This window comes from Lytechinus variegatus, chromosome 2 (genome assembly GCF_018143015.1).
Source record: "Lytechinus variegatus isolate NC3 chromosome 2, Lvar_3.0, whole genome shotgun sequence".
Taxonomy (NCBI): domain Eukaryota; kingdom Metazoa; phylum Echinodermata; class Echinoidea; order Temnopleuroida; family Toxopneustidae; genus Lytechinus; species Lytechinus variegatus.
In genome coordinates, this window is record NC_054741.1 from 19,053,378 (window position 1) to 19,080,695 (window position 27,318).

The 27,318-nt window shown below is 36.6% G+C and overlaps 2 protein-coding genes across 2 annotated transcripts in view; one reads left to right on the plus strand and one right to left on the minus strand.

The window, feature by feature from the left end:
- LOC121407502 (integrator complex subunit 8-like) overlaps window positions 1–6,535 on the minus strand; it is a 41,879-nt gene extending 35,344 nt beyond the window's left edge. The window contains exon 1 of the mRNA XM_041598613.1: window positions 5,961–6,535. Within this exon, the coding sequence (XP_041454547.1) occupies window positions 5,961–6,105 (145 nt within the window). The 5' untranslated portion in view covers window positions 6,106–6,535. The remainder of the gene's footprint in view (window positions 1–5,960) is intronic.
- A 13,272-nt stretch (window positions 6,536–19,807) lies between these two features.
- LOC121407503 overlaps window positions 19,808–27,318 on the plus strand; it is a 55,025-nt gene continuing 47,514 nt past the window's right edge. The window contains exon 1 of the mRNA XM_041598618.1: window positions 19,808–19,914. The gene's annotated coding sequence lies outside the window, so the exon portion shown is untranslated. The remainder of the gene's footprint in view (window positions 19,915–27,318) is intronic.

The window sequence follows — 27,318 nt, forward strand, 5'->3', positions numbered from 1 at the left end:
TAAGAAAAAAAAAGGAGGAAAGGAAGAATGAAGGAAATAAAATGTTTCCTTCATTCCTTGAAGGAAGAAAGAGAGAATCAAACAAAGAAATAAGAAAAACAGGAAGGGAGGAAGGAAGGGAAAATAATTAGAATGAAAAAATAAAAGAATGAAAGAAAAGAGAAATGAGAGGGAGGAAAGAATAAGGGAAGAAGAGAATGAAAAAAGGAGGGAAAATAATGGAAGGAGAGAAAGAACAAAAAGAAAAAGGAGAGGAAGGGGGGAGGAAACAAAGAAAAGCTTTATAAGGAAAGAAAATAATTCCTGCCAACTTTGTGATTATTTTTGTGGAAAAAAATGTTTATCATGTGAGATTGTTTGCACCATTGAGAATCTGCTCCGATCCTACATTCCTAGCTAGCCTGCCACACACAGGCTGGAGGTCAGTTTGTCTGCAATGTATTGGGTTAGGAAGAAAATCAATCCAGAACTTGCAAAAGTTTGCAGTTATCTATTTTATTGTTGTCTCTGTCTCTGATAATTCATCACTTTTAAATGTATTAACTACATTTTGTTCAATATACTGAAATACGGGACAAATAGGCGTCCCGGGAAGGGTTTGTTGGGATGCCGGGACAAAGAAGCAAAATATGGGACGGTCCTGGGAAATACGGGACGTCTGGTCACCCTGGGTGATACAAACTCTTTATCCATAATATATTCTTTGAAAATGTATTACAAGCCTTCCTAAGTTCCTATAAGTAAAGAAATGATTAATGATCTACTGATGATAGATCATGATTAGATGTGATAAAAGAGGCATTTTAAGTGAAATATACTGTATACAAAAGCAATGGGCAGTAGAGGCGCACGACCAATATTGGAGACTGTCTTCAATGTGGGAGATTATCTCCAATATCAGAGACTTTTGTGAAGAATTTGGGTATCCAATTTCAGAGACAGTCTCCAGTTTTGGAGACCAATTTCCTTTGTTTACATTTGCGGCAAAAGGATTACCTTGGCGGCAAATAAAAATGTGATAAGCAGATTCCTCATGAAAATTACCCCTTTTCACCCTCTACTTTAAAAATTCACCGTTTACTTTTGTTTTGATAAGGATTTTTGTTGTCAATCACACACAAAACAAATGGGCTTCTGACCTCAGTGAGACAAAATTTTGGGTGGAAAAAATCATGCTTTTGTTGGTGTTGTTTCTTTTGTCCTTTTGCAAAGCAAGTCTCCAATGTGGGAGATTGTCTCCCCTATTGGAGAGAGTCTCCCATATTGGCCGTGCGCCTCTACTGATGGGAAAGTTGTTCACATTACGGATGTGATGTCACATGCAGTCACACATCAATGTCGCATTGCCAGCGGGAGGATAATGGACAGCCACAATAATGATCTAAACTTCAAATGCTTATAACTTCTTATTATTTACTCAATTTTTCTCAAACTTTCGTTGATCTGTTTCTTTGATTTTATTTTCTGTTTTCACACAACGTCACAACTCAACTTTGTTAGGCAGGACAACAAGAATTTCAAAATGTGTTTGTTGTCCCCAAGAATGATATCAAAAAATTTCTTAATATCTAATTTGTCATGTGAAACCACTTAAAACTTACGTAAAATTCATTTAAACTGCAAAAAAGAGCAATTTCATAGCACCAACATGGGTCGAAAAAGTCATAGACATCGCGGGTCCCTGTTAATGCACTGTCCTTACTATCGATAGTTTAAACGATCACGATGTGCTCGCTAAATGCGCGCGCCCGTCGGCGTCTGCTAGCCGTCCTCTGCTGTGACTCTCAAATAGCCCCGCATGTGCGATTTTTAGTCAGATCGTCCCATATGCTGTTTTTCATGTTAGTACATAGATGCGTGCGCGTTTTTTGCGGACGCAGATCATGTACCCATCTCCGTCGTCTGCTACGGCTCTCTATATCAGTCCCAACTTGTGAAATGTGTTTTCTGGTGTATTTTCATTTGGTCTACATGCAGTTTGCCCACTTGTTATTTGGTCTAATGCCAAATGGGCTAAACCCATTTGGTCAACTAAATTGCCATTTGGTCTACACTTGGTCTAATTCTCATTTAGTGAAATGTCCAGTTGGTCTAATTTCAGCATAACCTACATAATTATATATTTTTTTACTTTGTCAAATACTGGTACATAAAATTGGCTTTATATCATGCAGTTCCACATTGTAAATATGTATATTCATTTGGTTCACATGCAATTTGCCCACTTCTCATTTAGTCTAATGCCGAATGGGCTAAACCCATTTGGTCTACACTTGGTCTAATTCTCATTTTGTGAAATGTCCAGTTGGTCTAATTTCAGCACAACCTAGGCTACTTAATTATATTTTTTAACTTATATACATATATTTTAGTCTTTATACATATACCAAATGGGCTTGACCCATTTGGTTTAAAAAAAATTCTAATTGCCATTTGGTCTACACTTTGTCTAATTTACATTTGGTCTACACTACACTTGATCTAATTTTGAGTCCAGTCCAGGGTCTAATTTCAACATGACCTACATCATTATGATTTTATACTTTGTGAATATATATTTTTTTCTTTATATAATTTCATTTCACCTTATAGTTTTAGCATTGGTTTCCAAATAAATAATACTTGAACAGTGGCATAATCATGATAATGGAGCCAAAGTTTTGAAGGTGTATCGGGTAAATTTATAAAGTTGCAAGCAGAAGCAAACAACAAAAAAATGTTGAAGCGGGGGGGGGGGGGGGGGGGGCGGTGTTAATTAATTTCTTTTTATTTCCAATGCCAGATCAATCTTTGTTTTTGCTTGCTAAATTTTTTAAAAATTATATGTTCTGTTCTATCTACAATTTTTACTAATGATCCTTTTTTTACTTATTTTTTTTCAGACACATTCGCACCCGAACCGACTCTACAAGGGAAGAGAAGGAATTATTGAACCCCTTGAGAATATACAGGTCAAGGGCTGTAATAGTATACAGGGGCACTTCCTGGGAGTTTAATTTCATTTTAATTATGTGTTTTCAGGATTTTTTTTTAGGATATCTAACATTGCAGTGAAAATTATTGCCCCTGCTGATAGTTTTTCAGCTGTGCATGCCCCTCCTTAATTTCAGTGAATAAGGTGTGGCACTGCCCTCTATGATTCATTTTGAATTTTAATGGGCTCCAAAATGCAGTAATTTATAAATGATAGCATAATCTTATTTTGATAAAGCATTTTACTTAAGGGGGGGGGGGGGTGAATTTGACTACTAAACCAGCCCCCCCATGTCAAGGATTAAATTTTTGGAAAAAAAAGCATATATAAAATAGATATAGTTATTGCATATCAGAATATTATTTTTTCTTGATGTTTCTCAATAACTCTAAGCTGTTATTGATGAATTCTTTCTTGAAACAAAAATAAGCAATTTATCCAAACATGTCAGTTTCATTTTGTAGACATATGCATTGAATTTACCATTCAGAATATAAGGTATGCAATCTTTCATAAATGTTGATTTTTATCACTGGTGGATCTGGGGGAGGGCACATCTAGCTCAAACCCCCCCCCCCTTTGAGAGCTGCAGTCAAGATGTAATGAAAATACGCAATTTTCATCAAAGAATCCCCCTCCCCGTAAGGCCCTTTTTTGCTTGACAAATTTTCATCCTGAAAATGTGCCCCCCCCCCCCAGGATAAATCCTGGATCCACCACCCCTGGTTTTGATTAAGTTTACATGTATTTTCATTTTGAAAAAAAAAAATTCCTAGAGATTTATAAACAGCATGATTTACACTGAGCATTTCATACACTTTGTGCAGAAGAAATATTATCTTGAGAAATTTGGTTATTAAATTATGGAAGATATCTTTTGGAAATGAAATTACTTTATTGCAGTTATGTCTTACATTGTATTGTCATTTTACTTGATAGAAATTTATTATTTTTTATAACCATGACAGTGTTATAAATTCATATTTGCTAAATTGTAATAATCATTTTGATGTTCCTTCATCTTCATGAAAGTATGAATTCTAGTCATCTGCTTCAATCTGCCCAATGAAATGGTTACAAAGGGCCTAAGCATCCCTTGTCATTTTTCAATAATTAGTTAAGTCAGTAGTCAAGGAAGGGGTCAGACAGTTTGGCTGTATTATATTTGTTTAATTGTCTTATAGTGTCAATTTACTAAACTTTTTCTGCTTGTGATTGAACCACCAAATTGCCAGATAGTACCATTTTGTTGGGCAGACATTAATATTGACTAGAGGACTTACTTTCCAAACCAACCTAAAGATAATATGATACTTCATGTATTACTCAAATCAAATTCACTCAAAACCATACACTAATGTACTCTCCTCAAAAATCAGTTCTCACTTTTAGGTATTGATCATTCAGTCCATAAAATAATAAAAACAGAGACAGGAGGTCCTCCTCAAAATAAACACAGAGTCTCACATAGTGATACACACTACACATTAAGAGTAAAATCAGTTTGTATCTTTCGTGGGATTTGTTTTTATGTAAATCTGGATTCTTCTTGTTAGTAGGGCCTTAGGTCACTCTGACTTGAACTTAAAACTTCCAATCTCAAGAAGGCAAGATATCTCAGTAGATAGTCATTGTCAAGATGTTTAGGAGTTCAATCTGGAGGTGAGGTTATTCATGATGGCATCTGATATTCTGGCAGAAAGAATGAGAAATAAAAAAGTGCATAAATACAATTATTTATTTTTTCAATGCAAATTAAATAAACGAGTCATTCAAGATAGTGTGTATTTTTTAGAGGGGGGGGGGGGGTGATGGCATATTTTAGTCCAAATTATTTTTATCTTCATTTTTTTTCCACTTGTATTAGGCTACCATTTATTCAAAAATTGCAATAAACATATTAATATATAAATGAGTTTTAATCTAGTTGGCAAAAGAAAAACCAGTGGCAGCGGCAGTGCAAAGAAAATGCCAGTAAAAGGCAGTAAAGCACTGTGTCTGAGTGACTGACACACGGCACTGACAGTGAGGTGAATGTTCATTTTCCAGTGCATGCACATTATTGCCCCATCATATTCACTCGTTTTCAGAAAATATTTAGTTATTCCTCATATGACCATGATTATCTCCTTCATGTCATTACTGTGGTGTTTATTCATGACTTTAAATTCAGGAAATCATTTAGCAAACAAAGAAAACAAAGCATTTCTGGACTGTGATTCCGTGTGATTCAAGTTCTATTTCATTTCTGTGTATCACACGTACGCACGTACGTGACGTAATCTTGATCTCTAATCTGCTAATTGTTATGTTAATTAATCATCCGTGCGCGCGATTAAAATGGCTCGAAATTCGACCAAATTCAAGGGCAGCTCAGCTTGTAAACCTCACTGAGAAAGGCTTCCACAGCCTTTGCGATTCCCCGCGCTGCAATTTAACTGCAAGACACAGAAAGGAAATCAATTCAAGTTTCACAATCAACGGAAAATCCAGAACACTTCGAGACCCATTTTGCAAGAAATACAACTAAATAAGGTAAGAATTGAGAGCAACTCACGACACTTTTGACTTACCGACACTTTCATGGTTATTTTTGGAAGATTTCATGGAATTTGGGGCACGAAAATGACTTCGGTAGCTCGCGAAAGTCCTATGCATTACGATGACATATTTTTCATCGCACGGGAGGACAATCACAAAGAGAAAATATCATATTCATCCGCGCTGACAGGGGCTTAATTTTGACGATATCGCATCGCTATGCGATTTCACTCATTGACAAGCGGACGAAACTTACGTACAAATTTTGAGCACTTCCGCGACAGCGCCATCTAGTGACTACGGCCGTGCCTAACTTTGTCATTAAATATCAAGACATTTTTTAACACAACTTTTCCAAAAAAAGGTTTCATTTTCCTTTCTTCAGGCCATTGATATATCATAAGTAAAAGTTCTGAGTCATATTATTTACATTGATTTTACGAACCTGGATTATCACTGCTAAGATGAATTTCCAGTAGGCCTGGCTTCAATAGAAATTCAAACCACAACAGTGGAGTTGGAGGAAGAGCGGGCGAATCACTACGGCGGTTTTCAATAGGTGGGACCGGTGAGTCTCTGCCTTCATTCATTTTTACATCGATTCTGCAAAGTTGCCCCAAAGTAAAGTACTTTCTGAATTCCTTGTATGTTGTCAAACTTCCAACAAGATAAAAGTCAAACGAATGTACCGTTGCGTGTGTAAATAATCAATAAGCTGTCTAATTTATTACAAAAATTGGTTCACTCTCAGTTTCAAATTCAACAATTCGCGACTCCATGGTCTCTCGAGTCACGTGACTTTAGCAAACTGCTTGTAAACAAGATACACGTGGACGTAAGTGCAGCACCAGTGCAGTGCTGTGCAGCTGCAACTAGAACTCAGTTCCTGCATGCTGTTGAGATTGATCTTGTTCAAAATGATTTTTTATCAAAAAACCATGTTCCAAAATTTCTACTTGATCTCCAGAGCTGAACCATGACTATCATATTCACAGTGAGGAATGGTGAGTTATGCTTGATAAGTTGATTATTAGTTGTTAGTCTAGCTAAAATCGATGAACAGGCACTCAACTCAAGCCTACAGCATCGAGGACTTAAAGCATGTAAAGTAAAGTAAGTAAGTAAAATTAATTTAGGTCTTGACTTTATTTAAGAAATAAATAATTTTAAACCTGGCCTATCTCAGCCTATGTATTCAAATTTAAATTGACATTTTTGTTATTAAACATATATTGGTTTAAATTTTAAATGTTAGGGCCAATGTTAGCTTGTTAGTGCAACTTTTTAATAGTAACTTCTGACTTATCTGAAATATAAAATGTAGCAACTTTAGAATAGAATGAAGAGCTGTTGGGTTCTTTTATCTCTGGAAATTACTGTATTCCACAAAACAATCATATGAAACATTTAAAAATGTCGGTCCTGATGAGTTACTCTCAAGAACAGATGGTTGAATTTTTAAAATGATATTTCAACTGTGATGTAAATATAGACTCCCAAATTGTAAATTATAGAATAGAAAGCACCATCTGGTTCTATCTCATCAGTTATTTAATTTCATTAGATACTGACACTTTAATTATTCCACATGAGATGAAAATGTCAGTCCTAATGAAAAAATTTTCCTGGATAGATGGTTGAATTTCCCTGATAATGACACTGAAATTGAAATGAAGGAATACTTCTGGAATTATGCAACACAACTTGATTGTGTCCACTGTGAGCCATCTGCTACATGATGCTGTAAATTTGATTTTTTTTTCTTGTATGATGCTATAAACTCAAAATCTAGTTAAATAATGCTATTTTATATTATGATGCTATTTTTTTTCATGTTGCATTTACAGAATATAATAGATGGTGTTATCAATGTTTCACTCTATCTACTCATGCCAACTTAAAAACCCTGCTTTTTCACATTGTTCAGTAGCCACAATATTTCCCACCTGTTGAGAGTAAACTAATGTTAATTCAGGTACCCCCTTAAAGGATAATGGATTGCTTTGTGATTGGATGCACACGATTGCACTTCTTGTGTCAATGGGGGGGGGGGGCATTCCTGAGACTGTATGCTGTTATAAAATGAGGAAACAAGGACATGCTCATATGTGAATATTTGTGTCCTTAAGATACTGAAGGAAATGTGAAAATGAGGTGAAAAGAATGAATAAGTCTGGGGCTAGGGATTAGGGATCATGTTTGTTTTTACATCAGCATTGTTTCCTCCTCCCCCCCCCCCAGCCTTGACCAAAAAACGATAATAATTGCCATGCCTGTACATGTGGGTTGATATTGGTTTTATCACTGCAGCATGCAGCAATGTGCTAGCTTGGCTATAGTGTTAGAAAATAAATGATTCTTGATCGTTACAATTAAATGTTCGATTGTAAGATCAAAATAATTATACCTTAATTGATAATGGTATAAATATTAAACCAAGAGGTTTTGAGCCAAATTATTTCCTCACATTACAAAGAGTTGTGTTTGATCCAATCAACCACAACTTTGTCTATGAAAAGCCAGCAAGGTCAACGTCTATTATTAATGTTTGTTCAAATAATTTTGTAATTATGATGTATTCATACATTTTCTTGAATATTCAGTGTGTTTCTCTTTGTTTATGAGGGCATTGTTTGAATTTCTTGTAGAAAATATTATGGAAATGATGGATTTCCATACAATTGAGGTTGATCAGGGGCCCATTTTGCCCGTTTCAAAGAGTTACATGTAAACTGTTGTATCCCTTCCAATATGGCAACTACCATGGAAACAGGGCCAGCAGCCAATCAAAATCAAGGTTACATGGTAGTTGCCATAATCGCAAAGCTACAACAGTTGCAACTCTTTATGAAATAGGCCTCAAGGTCAAAGGTCATTTAGGGTCATTGAACTTTGGCCAAGTTGGGGGTATTTGTTGAATTACCATAATCACTTAAAAAGTTTATGGATCTGATTCATAAAACTTTGGACATAGGAGTAATCAAGTATCACTGAAAATCCTGTGCAAGTACCAGGTCACATGAGTCACAAGACCAAGGTCAAAGGTCATTTAAGGTCAATTAACTTTGGCCAAGTTGTGGGTATTTGTTGAATTACCATCCTAATTTTGAAAGTTTATAGATCTGATTCATAAACTTGGAGATGAGAGTAATCAAGTATCACTGAACATCCTGTGTGAGGCTCAGGTCACATTTGACCAAGGTCAAAGGTCAGTGAACTTTGGCCATGTTGGGGGAATTTGTTGAATAACCATAACTCTGAATTTTTTTTTTTTGGTGTGCACCTCCTTAGTGTGGTAGCCCTCTCACTTAGGCTCTGAAGATTTTCATTATTTGGTAATAATTACTGCTTGATTTTGGTATTTGTTATTATAGATTGATGTTTTATTGGTCAAGGAACAGTGTAGACAATTTCTAGATAATAATTTTGTTTCAATATTGTATATTGAAACAAAATTGTCAATTTTGACATTGGTTTCTGTACTTGAACTGTAATGTATTGCCAATACACATAGTACAGTGCATAAGCTATTAAATGTGATTGTGCCCTCCTATTGACTATAGTTATTTGTATTCCAATTGAATGTTCTATTGAGCTTGTAAGCTTCTTTTGTACCTGCCTGTCTAGGTATTTTGTAATAATGCAGGGTACTAGACTACTGAAAGTGTTCTTTTGTGTAACTCTAGTTTCATCTGCTTTGAAGGTTTATAGTGACTTTGACTTGTCTCTTGTATGTAGGAACTGGTGGCTTAAACCACAGCACTGTGTAAATAATAGAGTGAAGTATTTTAGTAAGCCGGTCTTGTACTACTGTAATACTACAGCTTACTTCCATTTGAGTACTATAATATCTGGTGATATCGAGCCCAATCCAGGGCCACAACAACCTAGTATTTTTCATTCCGATCATGACACCACCTTCCATTATATTGATCATTCAACTTCAAATCGTATATGTTATGATGTTAACACCTTATATCAACTGAACGGCAATCCACACCAGCTTTTAGTTCAGTCTGTGTGGAACAGAGTTTTTGCGATCTTGGTATCGGTCGACGACGTCGAACTCATCGCGGACATAAGCGTAGGATTCTAAGATCGCAATCTCCGGCACCAACTACTTTGTTCTCAAATGGCCTCCATATTGGCTTGTGGAATGCACGGTCCTTGACCAATAAAACTCATGCAGTTACTGATTTAGTTGTTGATAATCAGCTTGATATTTTAGTCATAATTGAATCATGGTTCTCTGGGGACAACAGTAGAGATGCCCACACTTTGGCAGATCTGAAATCCTCTTTGCCAAATTATGACTACACAAACCAACCCCGTGTATCCTCTAGGGGTGGTGGTATTTTTGTTCTTTACAAATCAACAATACGGTGTACTGTTAATCCAAATCACAACTTTTCCTCCTTTGAGTTATTAGATTTAACTCTAAATCTCACTGCATCCTCTGTCGTTAGGTTATACTGTGTTTATCGCCCCCCTCCTTCCACGAGTAACAACTCATCCAATAGGATCTTCTTGGAAGAGTATTTAACTCTCCTAGAAACCGTAACTGTTAATGACGTCTGTCCTATATTACTTGGGGATTTTAATGTACACATAGATAACCCAAATGATAATTCTGTAAAGTCATTCTTGGATGGTGTAGATTCTCTAGGGTTTAAGCAGCATTTTCAAGGAGCCACACACCGTGCCCGGCCACACCCTGGACCTACTTTTCACTAGAGACTCAGACTCCAATGACATCCACCATGTCAACTGCTGTCTTCGATGCCTTCGGATCATTCTGCCCTTGTTGTCAGAGCTAACCTCACCAAGCCACAGAACCCCAAGAAGAAAGTCAGCTATAGACAGTATCGCAGTATTGACATGGATTCCCTGTGCAATGACATTAGACTATCAATTGGTTCACTTCTCGACCATAGTTGTCCCTCTGTGGTTGCTGGTCATTACAATGCCTTCTTCAGTACTTTATTGGATAGGCACGCTCCCCTCCAGACGCGAACCATCACAATTCGACCTAAATCACCATGGTTCACCGATGAGATACAGGAGGCAAAGAAACGAAGACGCTGAGCAGAACGTCGTATGATGAAGTTGGGACTTTCTTCAGACAAGGAACTTTATCAAGTCAACTTACCTTAAGAATCTTATGCCGATGCCGATACCAAGATGCTTTTCGGTCTTGTGAAGTCACTCTCCTCACCGCATCACTCGCCGACTCTTCCTGATCACTCATCTGACTGTGAACTGGCCAATAGCTTTGCTAAGTTCTTTGTCAAGAAGATATCCAATGTGGTATCAGCTTTCCCTGACCCATCTTTATCACCAGCATCCACTCTTCCAGTCGGTCCTCAGTGCAAATTTTCGGAATTTCGTCCTGTCTCTGATCAGGAAGTCAGGAAACTCATCATATCACTGCCATCAAAGCACTGCAAATTGGACCCAATTCCGACCTGGTTATTGAAAGACACACTTCACGATATCCTGCCATTCATCACTAAGCTGTTCAACATTTCTTTGTCCCCCGGTCTCTTCCCCGAACCATTCAAGTCATCTCTACTCATTCCTCTCCTCAAGAAGCCTACACTCGACCCAAATTCGCTAAATAACTACGTCCGATCGCAACCTTCCTTTCCTCGGTAAGGTCCTTGAGAGAATTGTATCATCACAGCTCAGAGTTCATCTTGAGGGATTCGGCATGTTTCCTGTGCCTCAGTCTTCTTACAGGAACCATCACTCGACAGAGACTGCGTTGGTCAAACTTTTCAACGACTTTCTGCTGGCTGTGGACAAGGGCGACGAAATAGCATTGGTCCTTCTTGATTACACAGCCGCTTTTGACACTATTGACCACAGTCTGCTATTAAGTCGCCTTGAGAAGGAATTCTCCATCACGGGAACTGTCTTGGAATGGATCCGCTCATATCTTCATGGTCGGTCCCAACAAGTAATTATTAATGATACGGTTTCTGAACCATTCCCCTTAATTTGTGGTGTTCCGCAAGGTTCCGTAGTCGGTCCACTACTTTTTATTCTTTATACCAGTCCACTGTCCAAACTCATAGATTCTCACCAAGGTGTTCAGCACGTAATGTACGCTGATGACACAAATTTATGTTACTCTCAAACCCAATGCGAAGGCTGAAGCAGCGCAAAAGCTCCATAGCTGCCTAGAAGACATTAAGATATGGTCTCTGAATAACAAACTCTGCCTTAATGAACAAAAATCTGAGATCATACACATATCCTCAAAATTCAGAAACACTACTCCATTCCCGGACTTATCTACTGATAATGTTTCCCTGAAGGGTAGTGAGTGTGTACGCGACCTTGGTGTAATGATTGACAACAATCTTACACTTCAAGATCATATCAAGCAAATTTGCAGGTCTGCGTCATATGGTATTTTTAAAATTGGAAGGATTAGGAAATTACTAGACCGATCCGCAACTGCTAAACTAACACATGCATTTGTTTCCTGTCACCTAGATTACTGTAACTCAATATTTTCTAACCTCCCTCATTCATACCTTGTTCCACTACAACGGGTTCAAAACTCTGCTGCTAGATTTTTAATAGTCTCTCTCAGTAGGAAATCCGAGCACATAACTCCAATTCTGCATTCTCTTCATTGGCTCCCCATACATCACCGTATCTCTTTCAAAGTTCTCCTTCTCACCTACAAAATTCTCAATGGCCAAGCCCCAAAATATCTTACAGATCTCATTTCCCTACGTTCTAGTACCTCCTCAAGACCTCTTCGTTCATCGTCTACAATGCAGTTAACTCCTGGACCTCGAACCTCTACTAAATATGGTGACCGCGCTTTTTCTTCAATTGCCCCTTCCCTTTGGAATAAGCTACCATCTTACATTCATAATGCCAAGTCTGTGAATCAGTTCAAAACCCTACTCAAAACCTACCTGTTTAACAGATGATTCAAAGTTGTGGGTCGGTCAATTGGAGGTGCACACCAGTTTTGAGTTTTGATTATTACAATAGTTGTATTACCTATTTCATTATCCCCTGCCACTTTTTTTTTTTTTTTTTTTTTAAAACCCAAGTACAAACCATAAACAGAACACAGTGCGCTTAGAAACAACAGTAGTAAGCGCCTTATAAATGTTATGTATTATTATTATTATTATCAAATTTATTTGACTAATTTTTTTTGTTTTGTGCTTGGGCCATGGGGAATTTTATGTGTACCAAATTACAACGAATTCTGAGACGGTCGGGTGCAACCACTGGGTGAATCCAGATGGAATGCTCTTGAGCATTGGAATATTAATGGTTAAGGGATAAAAGTCTGTTTTGAAGAGCAAATACATATTTATCACTGGAGAGAAGGGACAAAAAAGAATGGTAGTATTTGAAAAATAAGTGGGTCGTAAAACCACAAGACTCACCTGATTTAGCAATCAATACAAAGTGCAATATAATCTTTTGACCCCTAGATGACCTTTGACCTTATTGTCACAAACGCACATGGGGTTTTACCAGAGGACTATATGTAATTAATGTACATACAATTGATACAGAAATAAAGAAATGAGAGCATGTTAAACAAAAACTTGAAAAAAGATGGATAATACCTCATATCATAATACATTTTGGCCATTAGATGACCTTTGACCCCATCATCCGCATGAACACACATGGGGTATTACCTAAGGATCATTTGTACCATGGAGGGTAGCTCCGTGATCTGTACCCAGTGTGAACACAATTGATGGAGAATTAAAGAAATGAAAGCAAGTTGAACAAAAAGTTGATCATTTGAACCTTATGATCTTTCACCCCATCATCATCCACAGGGTCGTATTACCCAAGGATCATTCAAAAACCAATTGTGATCAAAATTGATGCAAAAATAAAGAAATGAGAGCCGGTTGAACAAAAACCTTTAAAAAGGATGGACATGACCTCTTATCATTTCACCTTTTGAGCCCTACATGTAGATGAACTTTGACCCCATCATTCTCATGGTCGCACATGTGGTATTAGCCAAGGATCATATGTACCAAGTGTGAACATAATTGACGCAGAAATAAAGAAAGGAAAGCAAGTTGAACAAAAATTGTAAAATTTTTGTAACAGACTAACAGACCGAATGGACGAATTATCACTAGGTCTCTACCAAACTGTTCAGGTGAGACTAAAAGTCTTTTTTCTTTTTTCTGCCAACTTACAAAGTTCCACTTCTTAGCCCCCCCCTCCCCCGCCCCGTTCCTTCTTTCAATTTATTTTCATTTTCCTATTAGGCTATCATTATAATTTACAAAGTTCTACTTCTTATCTTCCCCCCCCCCCCCCCCGATCCTTTCTTTCAATTCATTTTCCTCTTATCATTATTATGATCATTATATCATTATTATTATGTTGATTATCATTCTTTTGAAAAAAAAACATTTATGCCCATGCCGCCAATTTTTTAGGCCCCACTTGAAATAAGCTGATGGGCTTTCATGGGTTATCCTGTTCAATCCAGGCCTACTGATTTTTTTTTTTTCATCATTTTGTCTCACTGCCGAAGCAAAGTGAGACTATAGGCGCGCTTTTCCGACGGCGACGGCGGCGGCGTCAACATCAAATCTTAACCTGAGGTTAAGTTTTTGAAATGACATCATAACTTAGAAAGTATATGGACCTAGTTCATGAAACTTGGCCATAAGGTTAATCAAGTATTACTGAACATCCTATTAGAGTTTCATGTCACATGACAAGGTCAAAGGTCATTTAGGGTCAATGAACTTAAACTTAGACCAGGTTGGAGGAATCAACATCGAAATCTTAACCTGTGGTTAAGTTTTTGAAATGTCATCATAACTTAGAAAATAATATGGACCTAGTTCATGAAACTTGGACATAAGGTTAATCAAGTATCACTGAACATCCTGCATGAGTTTCACGTCACATGACCAAGGTCAAAGGTCATTTAGGGTCAATGAACTTTGCCGAATTGGGGATATCTGTTGAATTCCCATCATAACTTTGAAAGTTTATGGATCTGATTCATGAAACTTGGACATAATAGTAATCAAGCATCACTGAAAATTTTGTGCAAGTTTCAGGTCTCATGATTAAGGTCAAAGGTCATTTAGGGTCAATGAACTTTGGCCGATTTGGGGGTATCTGTTGAATTACCATCATAGCTTTAAAAATTTATTGGTCTAGTTCGTTAAACTTGGACATTAGAGTGATCAAGTATCACTGAACATCCTAAGTGCGTTTCAGGTCACATGACCAAGGTCAAAGGTCAATGAACTTTGGCCGAATTGGGTGTATCTGTTGAATTACCATCATAACTTTGAAAGTTTATGGATCTGATTCATGAAACTTGTACATAAGAGTAATCAAGTATCACTGAACATCCTGTTTGAGTTTCAGGTCACATGATCAAGGTCAAAGGTCATGTAAGGTCAATGAACTTTGGCAATGTTGGGTTTTTTTTGTTGAATAACCATCATATCTCTGTAAGTTTATTGGTCAAGTTAATAAAAAGTGGACATAAGAGTAACCATGTATCACTGAACATCTTGTGCGAGTTAGAGTAGTATTCAAAGTCAGCACTGCTGCTATATTGAACTGCGTGATGCAGGTGAGACGGCCAGAGGCATTCCACTTGTTTGTATATATATGCTGATGGCTTGGCTAATTACATCAGTTAATAAATCAATCGGTTTGGGAGTGATTATCTATGTTTATAAAGCAGTGGCGTAGTGAACCAAAAGTTTTGTGAGAGCTCAATAAGAGTCGATATGGCGTATCGCATAAAAGTCATTAAAAGTTGCGAGCGAGCAAAGTGAGTGAGACAAAAATTTAAATACAAAAATCCAATTTAGCGATAGATTTCGACACAATATTCAGAAAAATAATATTGTAGTCCACCCTTATCCCTTTCCTTTTCTATCCTTTTCTCTTTTTTTTTTCCTTGGTTGCTTTTTTTTTGGGGGGGGGGCTCTTGCCCCCCCCCTTCCCCAGCTCTCCTATCTGTGCTATAAAGTTTGTGCAAATTTTAGGAATCAGGTGTGCAATGTAGTTCAGCTGGCATTGGCAAGTTCTGCTACTAGCATTTTTAACGACTAATTATGATAATATTTTTTGTTGTTGAAATGTCTGATGGTACAATGGGTATTGATTTTCAGTGTTCATAATCATTACAGTATGAAAGAGCTGCATGCATTTTATGACATAATGAGCGCTTATGAGGCGCCGATTATCAGTTACCTATTCAATGGCGAACAAGACTAAAAATTTAACGATCCATAACTTGGCAATTCTTTGATGGATATTTCATCAAACATTCATGAATATGTTTCATTTTATTTTCTGCTTTTATTAAAACAGTCATCAGCATGAATTTCCTTTTAATATATGAAAAAGAAGAAATGTGAGATTTATTCCAATATAGGCCTAGATGTCAGTTGAAAACAAATATTTGTTTCATTTCCAGTGTCATGTTTCATAAAAAAAACTTGTTAAAATGACAAATACACAATTTCTATAACAAATTTAGTTTCAGCCAATCACATTGAAGGATTTTAGTAGCTTTTAACTGTTGTAAAGTTGTACAAGTTTTTGCACAATATTTTTTATTTGGCAGCCATTTCAAAAGTGTATATTTGGGGGGGGGGGCAGCGCACTGTAGAGCTCTGTTTACTTTACCAAGAAATACTGTAGGGCACACGAGAGTAATTCATCTGCGCGCAAAGCATGCCGGACAGGCGTAAGTAAAGATCACATGACTTTATTGATTAAAATCATTAAAAATAGATCAAATGTTTGTATATCAAAAGAAAAATGATAGACATAATGCTATGTTCATTCTCTTTTATAATCAAGGCGTTTGGGGAGGCTAGACTGCTTTTTTGTATTTCATTTTAACTATTATTACCCACAATGCAGTTCTGGTTTTTCTGGCGATGAACTGGCCGAAATTATGGTTAGTCTTATTTCAGGCCATTTAACTTTTGATTGAGCTGGGCAAGTACCTGATTTACATACCAAGTCTTAATGTACTGTTAATTGTGACTAATGTCAGTGAATTAAAGCAAAATATATCGAGGGATTGATTTTTAATGATTTTTTTATGAGCTATGATATAACACGTGAGTGAATGGGGGTCTGTAATACTCATGTGTGCCCTGTAGGCTACAGTGTTTTCACAAAGTGCCATTCCATCCTTTTCACTCGTCTGTTGCCCTCTCTTGGGCAGATACTCATCAGGTTGTGTTGTTTACAAAGTTTCAGCATATCCATGATGTCTTACAAATTTGAATTGATCATTCTCATTCTACTCTGCAGCTGTTGCAATTTGCAGCACTTTTATTGACCCCGAGTTCATTGTGCTGTTTAAGACACATTTCAGATCCCGCCCTTATCATACATTATATAGATTGTGGTTTTATGTGAATTCTTTTACAATGAATTGAGTTTTCTTTTTTGTCCTAAAAGTTGTGGCAGATTGGAAGGTCTATACTTATACAGTATACCGTAAGGGCACTAGTATTCAACCCGTTTGGAGAGTTTCCTCAAATATATAGAAACATAGAATTTACCTGAATTTCAGACCCGTCTTATTTCTAAGAGCAAATGCTTGTTATTCTTTTTCCGTTATTTTTTTCTTCAACCAGTCGACTGTGTGCGCGGGCGATCGAATTATACGGCGACAGTTTTTTGCACTAGTATTCAACCCGTCTGCACTAGTATTCAACCTAGCGATGAAAGATGGTCCTGTCTCTCAATCTGCCCTTGTCCCATCCGACTATGGACTAGACCATTTGAGATGAGACCAAACAGGGAATTAATCAAAGCCAGAGACTTACATAGATCTAGATCTAATTTACCAATATAAACCCTTTTGAGATTTGCTATCTATCCTCACTAGGTTGAATACTTGTGCAATTCAGTGCAAAAGGCCATCGGCGCATAATTCGATCCTACGCGCATACAGTCGACAGATTGATAAAGAAAATACCGACAACAGATTACCCTGGAAATAACAAAGGTATGAAATTAAGATAGTTTCCATATTTCTAAATATTTTTGGAAATATGTCAAAATCTTTGAATTATGCCGGGTTGAATACTAGTGCCCTTACGGTATATAGTTTTTCATCAGATTTTTATTTTCAAGTCTCAAATCATATCAACTTATTAAAAGATGATGATGGTATTTCTTGTCATTTGCAAGTTTATTTGAATAAGGGCAGCCTCATTCGTTTAAAGCTAAATGATAGAAGTTGCAGTAAAACACTAATTTCGTGAGAAAGTCTGTAAAACCAAGGTTAAAGGTCAAGTCCACCCTAAAGAAATGATGATTTGAATCAATAGAGAAAAATCAGACAAGCACAATGCTGAAAATTGCATCGAAATCAAATGTAAAATAAGAAAGTTATGACATTTCAAAGTTTTGCTTATTTTTAGCAAAATAGTGATATGAACGAGCCAGTTACATCCAAATGAGAGATTCGATGATGTCACTCACTCACTCACTATTTCTTTTGATTTTTATTGTTTGAATTATACAATATTTCAATTTTTGCGAATTTGACGATTAGGACCTCCTTGCCTGAAGCACAAAATGTTAAAATGATGGAATTTCACGTGTTCAGGGAGGAATGAAACTTCATTTCACATGACAATGACGAGAAAATCAATATATTTCATATTTCAAAAGAAATAGTGAGTGATGTCATCAGTTCCTCATTTGCATACTGACTGAGATGTGCATATAACTGTTTTGTGAAATGAAGCGAAACTTTAAAATGCCATAACTTTCTTATTTTACATCCGATTTTGATGAAATTTTCAGTGTTATGCTTGTTGAATTTTTCTCTTTTTATCTAAATCAAGTTTTTGTTGGGATGGACTTGTCCCTTAAGTATGACTCTATATCATCGTGGATCTAGATCTGGTACAGTTACATAAACTGAACTTTGTAAAATCATAAAATCTAAGCTAAAATACGATCACACTTAAGATCACCAACACAGATAGTCACACGTGGGTCAGTGTATTATTATTGCTGGAATAAAGACCCGACGGAAGTGACCGAATCCACATTTATTTTGCTTATTTCTCAGCAATTACACAATTTCTTCCAGAGTCCTTTGGCACATATTTTTATTCATACAAACAGACAATTGGGTGGTCATTATATTAGATTCTGTAAAAAGTCATTTTGAGATCGTTACCAGAACTGGAATTTATCTTTAAAATCTTAATCTCTCATTAGGTGGTTTCAGACTGCCTCGAAGTTCGCCAGTTCCAGGTATTCTCTGATCGGGAAATTTACCCCAATCAGAAGATACCAGGTATTTTGGTAATGTGAAAGCAAACTACGCGTAATTTCCCCGAAAGAAAATACCCGCTAAATAGTAGGTACTTGGCGAAATTAAGAGAACTTTCGTGGGGATTTTTCCAAGGTCGCAGGTATTTTGGCAATGTGAAAGCAAATTACGGGAACTTTTAGCCCAGCGTGTCGTTGGGCGCGGCGGCGTGGGTGGCTGCTGGGCTAGTGATTTTGAATCTCGCGCCTTGCCTGCTTATCAGACCATACTGCGCATACTCGTAACTTCGGGAACTTATCCCGAAGGATGTGTTTCGGGGCGGTGTGAATGCAGGAATAATTAACGGGTATTTTTTAGGCTTAAAAAGTTCTCGTATTTTAACGGGGATTCTTGTGATCGAGGTGGTTTGAAACCACCTATTGAGTGCCGTTTCTACATGTCTGTGTTATGCCTTGTACATGCTGGTTTGTACTCAAAGAAGGGGGGCTGCTCAATGCCAAAATATTGTGCAATACCCTTACCTCATGCTGTGGTTATTCCCCCTTCAGTAAATGTGCCTAGTTTTGATATAAAGACACTTTGAAGAGTTTTACAATTAATTGTCATGGTTTTGTTGTAACTGGTCAGCACTTTTCTCTGCTAGATCCATGTTTCTTCCTCACCCCTATTCAATATTTTTCATTTCGTGTGTAAATTTTATTGTTTGCTCTGCAATACATTTCAATTTAATTTAATCTACATGTACATGTAGGTCTATATGATAATTGAGTTTTAACATCGTGCTGCTTGTTAATTCTAGATAGCAAAATAGTTGAGCGTGCTCAAAGGCCCCCATATAATTACTAATTATTCAACTGACTATTGTCTGCTTTGTTTTAATTTGCTAAATATTTTTTTACTTGATAGTGGCCTATTTTGCGAAGACTAACAATCGTCCTAGGTTGAGAAACTTGAAAAAAATATATGTTGCTGGAATGTTCCAGGTAATATTTTACACTGCATTTTGCTGCACGGGTGAAGATCTTGTTCTTTCTGTGTTCTTACCTCACCAAAATCATATATCGAGCTGGTTGATTTTCATTTTGACAATAATGTAAGTACTTGCTTAAGACCATAAAATAAGTTATTGAAATATTATGATGTATAAATGTCAACAAGCCCCTGAAACTATTTCTTCCCTCACAAAGTCGTTTGTTATGTCTTGCATCTTTTTATCATCCTGTACGATTTAATAAAAATATGATTGTGGTTTGTTTGGGTTGTTGGTGTAGTGTAGGGCTACTGTTGCATTAAAGGCAAAGTGAGTTAATAATAAGAAGCAGAAGGCGGTGCTGCACCATCCCGAGTTTGCCCAATCTCGAGATTTTAGCCCGGTCGGTCCTCTTTGCGATTAATCTCGATATTCAAGAAACCTCATCTCCACCATATGAAGAAGAGCAATTCCTGCTTGAGCGAGGCATAGATGCATTATGGTCTGACGCCGTGAATAAAATAATCCCGAGTGCGTCTGCACCTACGAATTAGCGCGATAATTCATAGCGCACTATTTCGCAAATAATCCCAAGTTGACTTGGGATTGCAATCTCGAGATTAATCCTACGAACTAGCGCAATAATTGCATCTCCATTGCAAATAATCTCGAGATTGTTCAGATTGGCAGGGGCCGCGGAACGGTTTTCAAAGTGGGGGGGCTGAGCCAAAAGTGGGGGGACTGACCATGCTAAAAATCACAATCATATGGTCATTTTTACGTTTTTGTACACGGTTTTGGAAAAAAGTGGGGGGCTGAAGCCCAGCCCCCCCCCCCCCCGTTCCGCGGCCCCTGATTGGGATAATGTGCCAGATCAGAAATAAAGCTCTAATTTGAAAACTCCGGATGGTGCAGACGGCCCTATATTGGCGCCTACTGTGTTAAGACTGCGGGGTGGAAGAGAGAGTCCTAAAAGAGATGATAGAACACTTTGACTAGCCTTGAGACTTGAGAGAACATCAAATATGTTGCCCGCAACAGATCATATTGCCACAAGTCTTTAGATGAGGGCAAAATTGTTTGTTTGCATTTATTTCTGCGTTCAAAAACACAATACAAAATTATTTACAATTACAATATACAAAATAATTCACAATATAAACAATGTGGTCATATTACATAATAAATACAAATAAGGATGTGAGTATATATTAATCTTTTATAAATGTAAACATATATAATGTAATAAATGAACGCAGTAGACCGCCATCGTGAGCAGTTAGGCTTGAATTGATGGCGGCCTCATAATATGGTTCTTTTAAGGGCAATATATTTGATGTTTCCTGCAAAAAGAGCCAATCAATCTTGTCATTATTACCCACAGCTGTATAATAATTCAAGCCATTATTTGAAACAATTTATATGCCTGTTTGCTTATCACTACTGAATGATGTCAGATGATGGCAAAGTGATTCTTGCTAAGTCACACTCATACACTTAACGCGAAAAAACCTTGCACTTGTTGGGAATGCATATGCACTGGCCATGCTGCGTATATGTACGATTCGTTGGTGGTTTACAAACTTGTTCAAACTAGATTCGCAATATTGAAATTAGCGATAAAAATCTGCTTCTACTGCGCAAGCTTACTAGCAGAGATATGGCCAATATGGCTTGGTGTAAAAATGGCAGAGGTAAAAATGGATGAAGTAAAAACGGCAAAGGTAAAAATGGCAAGGGTAAAAATGGCAGAGGTAAAAATGGCAGAGGTAAAAATGGCAGAGGTAAAAATGGCAGAGGTGAAAATGGCAAAGGCAAAAATGGCAGAGGTAAAAATGGCAAAGGTAAAAATGGCAGAGGTATAAATGACAGCGGTAAATATGGCAGAGGTATTAATGGCAGAAGTAAAAATGACAGAGGTGTAAATTGTCAAATGCAAAAAAATCCAAAATCCCCTCCATGCATGCAGTAGATTAAATAAGGAAGGTTCTGAGAAGGAAATTGCAATTATAATGTTTGACTAATGGAAAGCGTAACATTTGTAAATAATACTGTAAATTTTCTGCACCAAACTGGTATTTCTCATTTTTTCCTGGACTTACTTGCACGGCCTTCCCATGTCAGATCGCTCTTCTAATATTCAAATTTGAAGCACACTCTAGATCCCAAGTATTATACTTAATTTATTACAGGGGAAATTCACACTAACAATGTTTATTGTAGAAATAGCAGAAAATAATTAAAATGATATCGGTGGGGGAATCCATCAAAGATTTAAAAAGTTATAAGAACTTTAACGGTGACGTCATTTCCGAGCAGTTTTTTCCACATATGGTGTAATAAAAAATATATATGAAATGTCATTTTTCTTTTTTTTTGAATTAAAATAGTTTTTATTGTACCTTAAGTATATCAACATAAAATCATTTCACATCCGCTTCTGAAAGATTTTTTTTGGCAATCACGAACCGCCAAAAATGGAAAAATATACATTTTGGTGCATAGAATACGGGGCAGCTGCTAGTATACGACGTCACAGATCAAAAACTCAAACTTCTAATAACTTTCTTAATCTTTGATGGACTTTCCGTAAACCACCAATATATTTTTCTGCTAATTTTACAGTAAACCATTTGCCAGGGTGAATTAACACTTAAAAATAGGTCTCTATTTCAGTGTGTTAATGGTAGCACACTTTGGTGTTTGTTGGGTATGTATGGATTGAAGTGCTGTTCTACGAACTGGCCAAGATAAATCCTTTCATCAATCACTTATTGAAATCACTTCGTCATGAAAATGTTTGAGTTTAATCGTGTAACAACGATTTATGATGACAAAAAAAATCCTTAATATCTAGTCAGTTCATACTCATTTCGTCGAGAGGAGTCCATTTAAGTTCAATAATTATGACTGATATTAACCGAAAGGCTCTGTCTATCCTGTTGATGTAGCATGTCATGATCTTTAACTCTGTCATTTATGCCTCTGCCATTTTCTGCCATTTTTATCTCTGCCATTATTACCTCTGCCATTTTTACCTCTGCCATTTTTACCTCTGCCATTTTTACCTCTGCCATTTTTACCTCTGCCATTATTACCTCTGCCATTTTTACCTCTGCCATTTTTACCTCTGCCATTTTTACCTCTGCCATTATTACCTCTGCCATTTTTACCTCTGCCATTTTTACCTCTGCCATTTTTACCTCTGCCATTTTTACCTCTACCATTATTACCTCTGCTATTTTTACCTCTGCCATTTTTACCTCTGCCATTTTTACCCAGCACCGCCAATATCACCCTCTGCTTTTGTACACAGTATTGCTATAGGCAAGGCCCGGGAGTGCAACATGGCAAGTTTTTACCCCATTGAACTCAGATTTAAAGTAGCGAGCGAAATATGAAATTTATTTATCTGCTAAAATGCCGGTATAGGTAATAATAATTTTATTGTATATGGACCCCATGGAAGAACAGTTGTGTCATGTTGACAAAACTGAATATGGCCTATCTATCCGTTATGTATTCCCCCCCCAAAAAAAAATCTATACTATACCATACTCCTTAAAGGTCAAGTCCACCCCAGAAAAATATTAATTTGAATAAATAGAGAAAAATCAAACTAGCACAATGCTGAAAATTTCATCAAAATTGGATGTAAAATAATCCCCTTTTCTTAAACCCATCCTTCAATTAGCCGCCTAAGAGTAATGCGGATAATTCAATAAAAATTGCGTTCACAAACTCCGAAAATTATCCGCACTATTTTTACGAGCGCCCGTCCTGAAAAAGGCGGATAATCGTCATGACAACTGGACACGCCCCCTCCGATGCGGTGGTGTTGGAAAAGGGTGACCTTGTGACCGCACCATGGCAATTATCCGCATTATTTGGAAATGCGTTCATAAAGTCAAAATCTGGTCCCGATGCTGCTATTATGCGGATAATAGCAGCATCAAAATAATGCGGATAACTCTGGTCCTCTTCCGATTTTACGACCAAATTATGCTGCTGTTAGCCGCATAATTGGGTTTATGAAAGGGGTATAAGAAAGTTCTGACATTTTAAACTTTTGCTTATTTTGATCAAAACAGTGATATCCACAACTCAGTGACAGGCAAATGAGACGGTCGATGATGTCCCCCACTCACTATTTCTTTTGTTTTTTATTGTTTGAATTATACAATATTTCATTTTTACAGATTTGACAATAAGGACCAACTTGACTGAACCATATAGTATTAAACAATGCTAATTCCACATGTTCATGGAGGAATTAATCTTGTTTCACTTGACAAAGAAGAGAAAATTAGAATATTTCATAATGAAGTACAAAAGAAATAGTGAGTGGATGATGTCATCAGTCTCCTCCGACCAGGATGTGCATATAACTGTTTTGTGAAATTAAGAGGAACTTCAAAATGCCATAACTTTCTTATTTCACATCCGATTTTGATGAAATTCTCATTTTTATGCTCGATGGATTTTTCTCTTTTCAACTTTTTGTTGGGGTGGACTTGTCCTTTAATTAGGGACAAAAAATCTTCTGATACCAATTAACACATTTGAGTCTTAATTTGTCAGATTTAAAATCATTGGTTATTCTCTTTAATCAATAGTAATAGGTAAAAAGATAAGATATTTGTGTCCTGTATGGTGAATGTTAAAATGTATTGATAATTTTACACCATTATGAAAAGTATTTGTATACATGTCATGAGCTCTTTTAAGGTTCAGCTACATATACACATATGCACTTGAAACAGATACAAATGATTACGAATAGTGATATCATTTAGAAAAGGCACAACACCATTTGAATAGGAGCCCTGAGGTGTGGATTACCTCTGACTAGGAGGTCAAAAATTGAAGAAAAGAGAAGAAATATGGAATAAAAGAACCTTTGATTACATTGTTTTTCTGGTTCACTGCTCAACATTGGATATTACATTTTGCCTTTTGACGGTGAATGCACAAGCACAACAGCGATCATATTTATTTTGCATTTCAGCATTTTGGGATGCATGTTTTGGTGGAGTATGATGAAAGTACTTCAGAATCCAAGTGTGGTTAAACTTGAGGAGTCATATTGTTGTAGCTCATTCAAAGTTTTGGTTTTGATAGATAAGATTTGATAGGCAAATCCCCTAAAATAGGATTTTTTAGAGAGTTTGTATGTGGAAGATATTAACTAAAAATATGTTGGATTAATTTTGTGATTTTACATTCATTTAGTTGCCAAATAGAATATCTGCATTTTTGTTCGATTGTATGATAATAAACACTTCTCAAGCATGGCATAGGCTGAAAATTCCAGGATATCTTTTGTCAGTTTGTTTCTATATTGAATCACTAAATTTGTCACCAATTTGGTGAGATATAGATATGCTCACAAAGGACCATTTTTCTAAGAAAAAATGATATCGTTACCGAGAGAGGGCACTGGATATTGAAAATATATATTCAATTTTCACCCCCCCCAAAAAAAAAAAAACCGCTGAAATATAATTTAACAACCACTACTTTTTTGTAAAATGAGAGTGTTAGATGAAAAAATTCACACTAATCACATTAGTGACCCTTGCAAGCTTTTACACCGACAAACAACTGATGTATTTCTGTTGAGTTTTATTGCAACCTTCATACATGTATCAATTTTCTGTCATACAATATGAAAACAATTTTTAGTGGAATAATCTGAAGTACAGAATAGCTGCTAATGGAATATGTTGGCCTTGCTAGTATTATTAAGGGAAACTTTATCTCTAACTTCTCTAGCTTTTATCAGTTTCAAAATGTGTGTGCATCGTAATGCAAGAGATTAATTTTCAACGAATTAACAGTAATATGAATAACATAAACAGTAACAATACATTAATTGTGGTCAGAGAGGAATTATGTGAATTGTGAACTCTTGGTGTGTTCAAACGTGATACACTGTGGTCTTAGAAAGAGTCACATCAACACTACACTCAACCACACTGTGGTCAGACAGTGATACACTAGTATTAACACTGTGGTTAGACATCATGGCATAGTTTATTATAAAGTGTGTGGTCAGAAAAGCTGCTATTTAATTGTGAACATTCCACATTTCAAACAAACTGCATTGTTTGTTTTTATAAAATGTATTGAAATACAATATGTACAAAAGCTTCATGTACATAAAACAAAATGTATTGAAATACAATATGTACGAAAGCTGTATGTACACGATGTCACAAATCAAATATTCCAATATTTTTTTTATTCTTTGATGGATTTTCCTCAAACCTTCACCAATATCTTTTATTATTTTTTTCTGCTATTTTTTCAGTAATCTTTTTGTAAGGGTGAACTTCCCCTTTAATTTTGGGAATTACGATCGGAATTACGAAAAAGTTCAGATGTTTACAATCACGATAGGCTTGTAGCTGAAAGTGACCAGTTGGAAGATATTGTGAGGTGAGGAGTTTTAATTGAGAAAAGAAGGTCATGAGTCTTTTAATTGAACCTTATTTAATTACCAAACATTTGCTGTTGATAGTCATCTACAAGTATTTGTTTATTGGCATAAAAGAATATTGTGCAATAGGATTTCATTCATTGTGCCTCCATTTGCTTGAAACTTTGCAAGTTTATTATCCAAATGAGCTCCAAAACACTGTACAGTGCGTCCCAAAAAAAACTATACACTTTTGAAAAGGCCTCCAAATAAAAATTGTAGCACTTTGGGGAAAAGACTTATAGATATGGAAAGCCAATAAAGTCAACTTTCAAATGACACCAAAAAGATGGAAAACTATTCATGCTTGAGCGAGCACTGCCCACTTAAACAAAGGGTATGAAAATTAGGGTTGGCAGGAATTAGCCTTCCAACTTCTTTCAGTTTTTTTTGTTTGGTAATTGCAAAGTTGAGGGTTATTTGGTGAATAAAAGATCAGTTGTGATCAGTGTGTTGTTTGTGAAAATTTAATGTGTTATTAAATTGAAATTTAGTGCATGAGTGATTATGAATTGCAATTTTAGTGTGTCATTTTGTCTTTATCATGTGGATCTCAACAATGTGTTCATGACAGTCAGGAAAAGAGGGGGTAAAGTGACTTAAGTAGGTGAAGTTCATTGATGGGATAAAGATCAACAGAACATTTAGCAACCCCTCTCTCCATCTCAACTCCCCCCCCCCCCCTGCTTCTCTCCTGAGAGACTGAGCTCGGCTAGGCTGGGCAAGAATTAGCCTTACAGTTTTTGAGTGGTAAGTCATTTAGAACTTGCCTAGCTAAATTAATGAGTGAGATAGGTTTTGGTTTCTGAGGCAAATTTCATGAGTTACTATTACCCTTTTTACACAGGCTAAAATTTCCTTAACCCCGTACTATAGGTGGGGCTAAATTGCCATTTAGTCCCACCTATAGTACAGGGTTAAGCTTAGCCCACTTTCTTTTTACACAGCATTTTTGCAAAGTGGGCTAACCCCACCTTTAGTACGGGATTATTTGGCCCTGCAAAAAAGTAGGGTTATCCCAGCAATTGCGGTGCTAAGAGTGATAG